The sequence below is a fragment of the Epinephelus moara genome, chromosome 6, assembly GCF_006386435.1.
Source record: "Epinephelus moara isolate mb chromosome 6, YSFRI_EMoa_1.0, whole genome shotgun sequence".
Lineage (NCBI taxonomy): Eukaryota > Metazoa > Chordata > Actinopteri > Perciformes > Serranidae > Epinephelus > Epinephelus moara.
The window spans coordinates 28,697,369-28,706,201 of record NC_065511.1 but is presented as its reverse complement, the minus strand read 5'-3'; the positions used below and the strand labels follow the sequence as shown (position 1 = coordinate 28,706,201).

The 8,833-nt window shown below is 40.2% G+C and overlaps 1 protein-coding gene across 1 annotated transcript; it reads right to left on the bottom strand.

Annotated features, from left to right (window-relative positions):
• Window positions 1–880: 880 nt before the first annotated feature.
• Window positions 881–8,261, bottom strand: LOC126391748 (carcinoembryonic antigen-related cell adhesion molecule 2-like). The gene is given in 9 exon segments (XM_050046670.1): window positions 881–1,219; window positions 3,235–3,486; window positions 3,525–3,550; window positions 3,604–3,618; window positions 3,650–3,696; window positions 3,698–3,738; window positions 3,780–4,058; window positions 5,243–5,575; window positions 8,216–8,261. Coding segments are annotated over 9 exon segments (1,149 nt in total). The 3' UTR covers window positions 881–1,109.
• Between the last annotated feature and the right edge of the window lie 572 nt (window positions 8,262–8,833).

Here is an 8,833-nt window from a genome sequence, read left to right as displayed (position 1 = left end):
CTCTGATAAACCTACTGTAAGCTACCTCCTAAAAGCAGAGTAAATCGGAATTCGACAGAAATGAAATGAAATCTTTCTCTGTAATGGATGAGAAAATGACAAATGTTTACAGATAGAAAAAAATACATTAATTACAATAAAAAGAATAACATTGACATATATTAGCATTTTCTTTTCCTCAGGCTGGTTATGATGTTTCTGTTTTGCTCATTTTCTGATCATATGCTGGACAAGAAGTGAAAAAGAGGGTAAAGTCACTGCTTTGATCAACTGTATGATGTAATGAGAGGTCAGTAACATAAATCCTACATTTATCCCTGTTAACCAAATCAGATTAGTTTGAAACTCACTTTTAAAGGGAAAGATTATTGAGTTTATATGTTCTCATACACCACTGAAGTGTTCTCATACACCTGTTCTTCTTTGTCTAGGCCAAAAGAAAAGTATTGTTACATCTTATTATTCATATGTACATTTGCGTAATTGCAGTGTATTCATTCTGTTTATGTTGTTATTTGTGCTTCTACCGTAAGTAAGTAAGTTGGCAGTTAAATTGTGTCTTTCCTTTGTCTGTTTTATTCGTGTTTATTGTTGCTATGTCCTGCATTGTTGTGCTGTAGTCTACAGACAAAGTTAATAGTGTTAAAGTCCAGTTTTGAACAACATGGATCATAGATTTGTGGCTGTGTTTTAGTTATTAAAAGTAAATTCATCCTCATAATTGTATTATTGGCCTGTCTATATTTCACATACAGTGCATGTTAGCAGGGGGACTCTATTGAATCTGTGCATCACACCACAGCTTCATCAAAATTTAGAGCAGGTGTGTATTTCTCGGACGTCTCTAAAACATGCTGCGCCGCATCTGCTGGAATTATAAGAATTGTCTAAAGTAGCTTGGTCCGCTGCTTGCTTACCCGACACAGATCTGCACTCCACTGAGTGCACGTTACTAGTTTTTATTTTGTCATTTTCTTCCCTTTCATAAAAATTCTACAAAGGTTGGCGTAATTTTTAACAGTAAGTCTAATGTGAATGAGTTTCAAAGTAAGGTTAGTGTTAAAAGTTTGTCAGCCATTAATACATGGTTAAAAAAAAGGGAGACTTACTTATTTTTTATAAATAAAGTACCCTCCAACAGCTGCTGCAGAAACAACCACTAAAACTGAGATAACTATTCCAGCGATGGCGCCATCTGAAAGACCTCCAGACGTCCCATCTGAAACTAAACAGAACAAAAACAAACATTAGTAATTTGCCTCACAATATTAGCTCTTTTTAAACTCACAAACACAATCACAAGTAATATGATGATGAAGATTTCATCATGGTGAACACAAAATATTTCTATGTACATGCAGTACCACCACAACCACCTGATTATATACAGTCTAGCATAATTTATAGCCCTGACTAATAAAAGTTCAGTGATTTGATAATGTAATCCAGGCAAAAAGGTTTTACAAGGACTAGAGATGATCATTTGGGCTGCTTGTATCCGCAATCTCATTCTTTCGGTCACTACTCAGAGCTCATGACCATAGGTGAGGGTTTGGACGTAGATGGACCAGTAAATCGAAAGCTTTGCCTTCCGGCTCAGCTCCCTCTTCATCATGACGGACTGGCGAATTGCCTATATCACTTCAGAAGCTGCACCAAACCACCGATCCATCTCACACTCCATTCTACCCTCATTCATGAACAAGACCCCGAGATACTTGAACTCCCTTGCTTGAGGCAGTAACTCTCCCCCAACCCAGAGAAGGCAATCAAACATTTTCCGGCAGAGAACCATAGCCTCAGGTTTGGAGGTGCTGACTCTCATCCCGACCGCTTCATACAAAGCTGCAAACCGCCCCAGTGCATGCTGGAGGTCATGGTGTGATGATGCCAACAGAACGACATAATTTGCAAAAAGCAGAGATGCAGTTCTTAGGTCCCCAAACCGGACCCCTTCCTCCCCCCGGCTGCACCTCAAGATCCTGTCCATGAAAATCACAAACAGGATCTGTGACAAGGGACAACCCTGGCGGAAGCCAACACCCACCAAGAATGTGTGTGACTTTATCCCAAGTATGCAGATAAAGCTCCCACCTTGGTCATACAGGGACCGGATGGCTCTAGCATGGGAGCCCTGTACTCCGTACTCCTGCAGTACCCCCCGCAAGACCTGCGAGGGACACAGTTGTAAGCCTTCTCCTAGTCAACAAAGCACATGTAGACTTGATCCCCCTCCAGGTTTCTCCATTATTGCCTACATGAGCATTGAAGTCCCCCAGAAGAACTGTGGAATCCCCAGCCGGCACCCCTTCCAGGACACCGCCAAGAGACTCCAAGAATGCCGGGGACTCCGTACTGCTGTTTGGTGTGTACACACAAACGACAGTCAGAGACCCTCTCTTTGCAACTGGCAGATGCATCGAGATGACCCTCTTGTTCTCTGGGGAGAACCCCAAAACAGCGGCAGGGGCTTGTGAGTATCCCAATCTGGTCCTTCTCACCCTGTGCAACTCTGGAGTAAGCGTGAGTCCAGCCCCTCACCAGGAGTTTGGTTCCAGAACCAGTGCTGTGCGTGGCGGTGAGCCCAACTTTATCTAGTTGGTAATGCTCCACCTCCCGCACCAGCTTCCGCTCCTTCCCCACCAGAGAGGTGATATCCCACCTCCCCAGAACCAGTCCATGACGCCAGGGATTAGCACGCCCGGGGCCCCACTCCTGCCTGCTGCCCAGCACACAATGCACCCGTCCCTGATGCTAATCCCTGCAGGTGGTGGGCCCACAGGGTGGCTGCCCCATGTGACTCATTTGGGCTGAGCCTGACCAGGCCCCATGGCTCAAGGCCCAGCCACCAGACACTCACCGGCAAAATCACGCTTAGTCTATTAATTCATCATTAATTTTACCAATAATCAATTAAGGAAAATGCTCACAATTTGCAATCCTAACAAGGACATATCTCTGGTTCTGCTGCATTCATTTATGATACTTTCCGTTGTGAGTCCGACAGTGTTGAAGTGTAGAACTGCAATGCTAAACTTTGGAACAATCTCTTTTTTTTTTCTTTTTTTTTTGCATTTCAAGCGATTGCTATGTTACATTTAGTTGATGCAATGGATCTGTAAGAAACATCTTTAGGAAGCCTGCTACCCTTCAGATTATCAGAGGTATAACACAGTGGGTTGATCACAACATTCAAGAGTATCAACAAAATCTGCATCGACACCATCCTGGTACCTGTTACAGACAATTCATGGACTGCAGACAGTTTTCTTCCAGTTACGTCATTCATCGCTTTGCAGGTGTAGATGCCACTGTCAGAGGGCTGAATGTTGTCTCTTGTGAACACAGCAGAATTGTGTATCTTTGTCCCATTCAGTATCCAGGTGTAAGTGGCAGGTGGTCTGGACTCAGCAGAGCAGGTTAAAGTCAAGTTCTCATTCGGATGTATCTCACTTGGACCTGTGATTTGAACATTTTCTGGTCCATCTGCAAAACAGATATTTGTAAAGCTCTCACAGCAGCACAAATGATAAAGAATATAAAATCTAAACTCTTGTTTTACAGAAACCCACAACAAAAACATTTCAGTGTTATTTATAGCACTCATCATTTTGAGCACTTAATGTACAGTTTGTCACCTACAGTTGACATTCATGAAGTATTTAGCTAGCAGGAATATTCTTCACTGTCTTTTTTTGTTCAAGCTCTTAAATGACAGCACTCTGTTCTTGTTGTAAAGTGTTATTATCCAGAAAAACTGAGCATGTAGGTTAACTTACAGCTGATTGAGAGATCTATTGGATCACTGGTGCCATTACTGACAGGATTGGACACATGACACTTAAATGGTCCGTGGTCGTAGCAGGTCACGTTTAATATAGTGAGATTGGCGTCTCCATCAGTGAGCTGAACTCTGTCACTGGCTGTAACCTCAGAGCTGCCGTTCAGCCAGAGGAAAGACAGAGAGGATCCAGAGGAGGAGCAGGACAGACAAACGGAGCTGTTGAACTCCACCAAGTCTGTGTTGCTGGCTGTTGCTATTACATTGGAAACTGGCACTGTGGGTGAAAAACAAAATTATTTTTTATTTGCCACCACATGACAGAGGTACAGAGGTGACTGACACTGCTGTGGCTGAGAATGAATCTGTTTATCATGAGATGTTTAGGATTTTCTAACTTATCAGTGAGAATCAAAAAGGCAATTTGGGGCTTTTACAAAATGCGTTCCACATTAGAAGGTAACTTCAGGCTCTACTTTTTGGTGGTGGGTTTTTTTAAATATAAATGAGCAATGTAATGTTGTCCAAATTTTGGCGGTGGTTTTTTAAGAATACATTGTCAATGTACTGTAGTCCAATTTAACACCATCAGAAAGTATGACCAAAAAAAGTCAAATTACTGTCTCTCTGATACAGTCTTAACATGAGCTAAATTAATACAGACTATACAGGTGTATCTAAAGAAAAACTCATATTGCTCATCATCATCAGAGGCCAAGTGAATTATTCAAATCTCAGTTATGATGGAGTTATTGTAAGACTTGGAGGCTTTAAATTTACATACTGAAGCCACTGAAGCATGAAAGATGATTTTTGACCTTGGAAAAAGTAATTTGACAAAAAAAAAAAGAAACATTTACCTCAGGAACACTTACTTTTTCACAAGCTTTCAACCACATATTAGTTTTATGTAATTATTATATTATGAGATAATAATGCTAATAATAATGATGTGGTTGGGGCGGCAGTAGCTCAATCCATAGGGACTTGGGTTGGGAACCGGAGGTTCGCTGGTTCAAGTCCCCGTCCGGACCAAATGCGGAGTGTGGACTGGTGACTGGAGAGGTGCCAGTTCACCTCCTGGGCACTGCCGGGGTGCCCTTGAGCTAAGGCACTGAACCCCCCAACTTCTTGGGGCGCCTGACCAAGGCAGCCCCCTCACTCTGACATCTCTCCACTTTGTACATGTATAGGTCCTGTTTGTGCATGTGTGTGTATTTCGGACCTGTGTGTTAATGACAACGGAGTGAAAAAATTGAATTTCCCCTCAGGGGGATTAATAAAGTATATATATATAAAAAAAATAATGATAATATGAATTTTGGTCTCAGTACACATTTTTGAAACCACTGAACACCTCAACACAATTACTTAAACTGAAACAATGTCTATTTCTTGTTCAGCTGCTCTGCATAATCTCCATTCAGCACTGAAATAGATACATGTGAAATGTTATCTCACCATCTACGTACAGTCTTGTATCACCTGTCTTCTGTGGCTCTCCAGATGGAAAAATGGTAACTCTGTATACCCCACTGTCATTTAGAGCCACATTTCTGAGCTCCAGAGATCCAGTAGACATGAAGAGGGTGATCCTGCCTTCATACTCTGGTGCAGTGAAGTTTTTATCATTGAAAGTGATTATATTTTTTCCATCAAATGTCCAGCCCACTGATAGGAATGGTTTCTCTGGTGGAGTCAGTGTTGTGTTGAACATCACCGTCTCTCCCACAGCTGCATTCAGAACATCAGGCAACACACCAGCTCCTTTGGTTAAACCTGGAGGAGACAGTTACAGTTTTGAGAAGGACCATAATGAGGACATTGCAAAACAGGCCACTGTGATGATGTGCTGAAATCAAGGCAAGGTAAAGTCTTGATGTAGAAACTGCTCAAAACACAAAACTGCAGTTGACAAAAAACAAACAAAAAAAACCAAAACATATTTGTTCTGAAGAAGCTAAAATACAGTACCGTCCCTCTGAGTATGCGCATTGAAGCATTGTAACTTTTTTAATACCTCAGTTGTAACTTTGAGGGTTCTCTAAAATTATTTATTTGCTGCAAACTGAAACAAAACCTCAGAATAAAGTTAAGCTGATCGTCAAATAATTTTACACAGCAGGTTGTCAGAAAGTAGGTCTACACTGAGGGGAGACTTCACTAAAGGATTGTGCGGCTTTTGCAGCTACTAAACCTGGACAAGTAGGACAAAAAGTTCTATCGGACCAAACAGATCAAATTCTGATCGTAAGAGGAGTCATTTTGCAGGGGTTGTGACACTTAAAAAAAATTATCCACAGATTTACAGAAGTCTCTCTCACAATTTAAGACAATGGGAAAAGTCTTTTTGGGCCCAATGGCATCACATGACAGACCCAGAAGTTGTTTCACTGTTTGACGACTATGAAAATCGGCTTCAAAATCTGGCACACTTTCTGGGGGGCTTGTGCATACACCAAAAAAGTATTGAGCTCCTGGGAATCTGGACCACTGAATATGCCCAGTAGTGTTGCTCCCCCTGGCTCCACCAGTGATTTACCGTACAGCTCAAAGTCTTTATTGTAATGATGTTACAGATTTTAAATGACTTTTCTCGGCTGGAGGAAAGTTTTACAGATGCAAAGGAGTAAGAGTCATAATTGACTTTGTTTGTGGTTCGAAGTGTCCTGTCAATTGTTTTACTGATTTGAAATTTCCAGTGCAGCAATATAAAACAGCATTTATGGTTAATATTTGCCCTTCACCTTTGTTAGATCACATTTATGAATTAAAGTGCTACTTGTTTTTTTAATAAAATGTAATAAAAAAGAAAATCAATTATAATCAAGATATGAGTGGAAAAAATCACCAAATTTACAAATGAAGCAAGGTTTTTCATACCTATTGATTGATGTGTTGATTTATATCTATTTGAACTTCATTAGAAATTTAACCCATTCAGGTCAGTTTACACAATACAAGCTGAATATACATACAGTAACCATGTCAGTCTACCTCTACATCATCACCAAAAGCTTCTCTCTCTTCCAAAATCAATTGCAAGGCCCTCTGAGCAGAGAATCTTTTGGCCATCTTAAAAAGTTGTGATAAGGAACCACACTGACAAAGCTATATGTATTGTGTACCGCCCCCAAACAGTGTGTGGTCATAGAAAATGTGTTCTGATATATGTTCTTCACAGAAAATGAGCTAAGGCCAATGAGTCTCAGTTTGAAAAAATAATCGTATCATTTTTCACTTTTGATAAAAAATGAAAACAGGTCCCACAGACCCGAACATCATATGCGTAACTTTGGGCCTTTATAAAACGTAAATGGTTAAGCTACAAAAAAAAATCATCCCCCTACAGTTGTCATGAAGGAGGAAATGAGCTATAGAGACCAAAACCAGTTATTGCACCATGCTGTAAACATGTTTATTTCTGCTGTAAAGCTGGCCATTTTAACATAAGGGGATTCACTGTTTTGGAGCCAGCTTCAAGTCACCTTTTGATGAACTGCAGTTTTCACTATTTTCACATTGGCTTCATTTTTCAGCCTTGGAGATTGTTGACGGGGCAGATAGTGGCACCAAGTGATACATAGTTTAGGCTGTGAGTAGTGGCAATCCATTATATGTGAATTCACCCCTCAATGTCCCCTTCAACCCGTTATGTGGGTTAATAATTACCCACAACAAGGGAACCAATTCTTAGTGAAAAAAGGAACGACTTCGACTTCCCTTTCTGTTACGCTCAATAATTAGCCTGGTTTATGTATACAGTATTTACTAGTCAATAAATTTTTAGATTTTTTAAAGCGTGGTGTCTTTTCCTATAATACATATTATATTACATGATATAATATTATAACACATGTATCATTCATACTGGTAACCTGTTTGTGTTGTTGTATGTATTGTATGTATTAGTTGCACCTGTTTGCAGCTTAGGCTACTTTAGATAGTTATTATTTTTTTAATTCTGCTGTGAGCTAGTTCCTATAATTTGCACCTTACTGTTATCTAGTTTATATTTAATTGTATATTTGCTATACATTGCTGCTCTACTTTGTTATGTTAGTCCTTGTATATTGCATGTTTTGTATCTGCACTCCTCTAACTCTGTATTGCAGCTGCTGCACAGCCATTTTCTTCAGGATAAATGAAGTTCCATCTTATCCCATCCTATCTTCATACATGCAATATATAGTGTCTCTATGTGTACAGTGTAGAGGCTAACAGGAATATTTCCATCCACAGAATGTGCTGACTAAACTAATGTGTTTATGCAGTCATATTAGCACCAGTGAAAAGCTCATACCATCCAATGTGAAAAAATCTGAGCTACCCATTTGTAGTTATCTCCCAAAGCTCTGTTAAGCATCAGTCGTTACATTTTGATTAACAAGTAAATACATAACTTTTATCTGCTGTCATTTGTTAAGAGCTCACCTGCGATGGCTCCCAGGATGATGAAGTGTATCACAGCTACTTCCATTCCTTCTGTAGTATCATCAGATGTGATGGGAGAAAAGAGGGCTCACACTCCTTCACTTTGCCTTTGCTTATGTCAGAGGAATGATTTTGATTTATCAAGGCAGTACAGGGAAGTACTGTGGGGGGGTTTCCATCATCATACTTCCGAAAGGCTCACTTAACTGCACTGTTTTGCATCCTCAATCATAACACACCAAGCAACTTTGGATCATCAAGCAGACAAAAACAGACTTCTTGTGAAGGAGTTCATTTTTTATAATGCCCAAATAACAACAAATATCACAGTTTGACACGACTAAACATTCAGGGATTTATTCATGAATTAAGACAGGGGTTTTTTTTGGGGAGTTTTTCCTTATCCGCTGCGAGGGTCATAAGGACAGAGGGATGTCGTATGCTGTAAAGCCCTGTGAGGCAAATTGTGATTTGTGATATTGGGCTTTATAAATAAAATTGATTGATTGATTGATTGATTGAGTATCCTAGTTACACACAGTGTGTGACAGTAGTTTTATTGTTATACTACAAGCTATGCGGCAGTATCGGCTGTTGGTTGGTTGGTCCACCATTTTA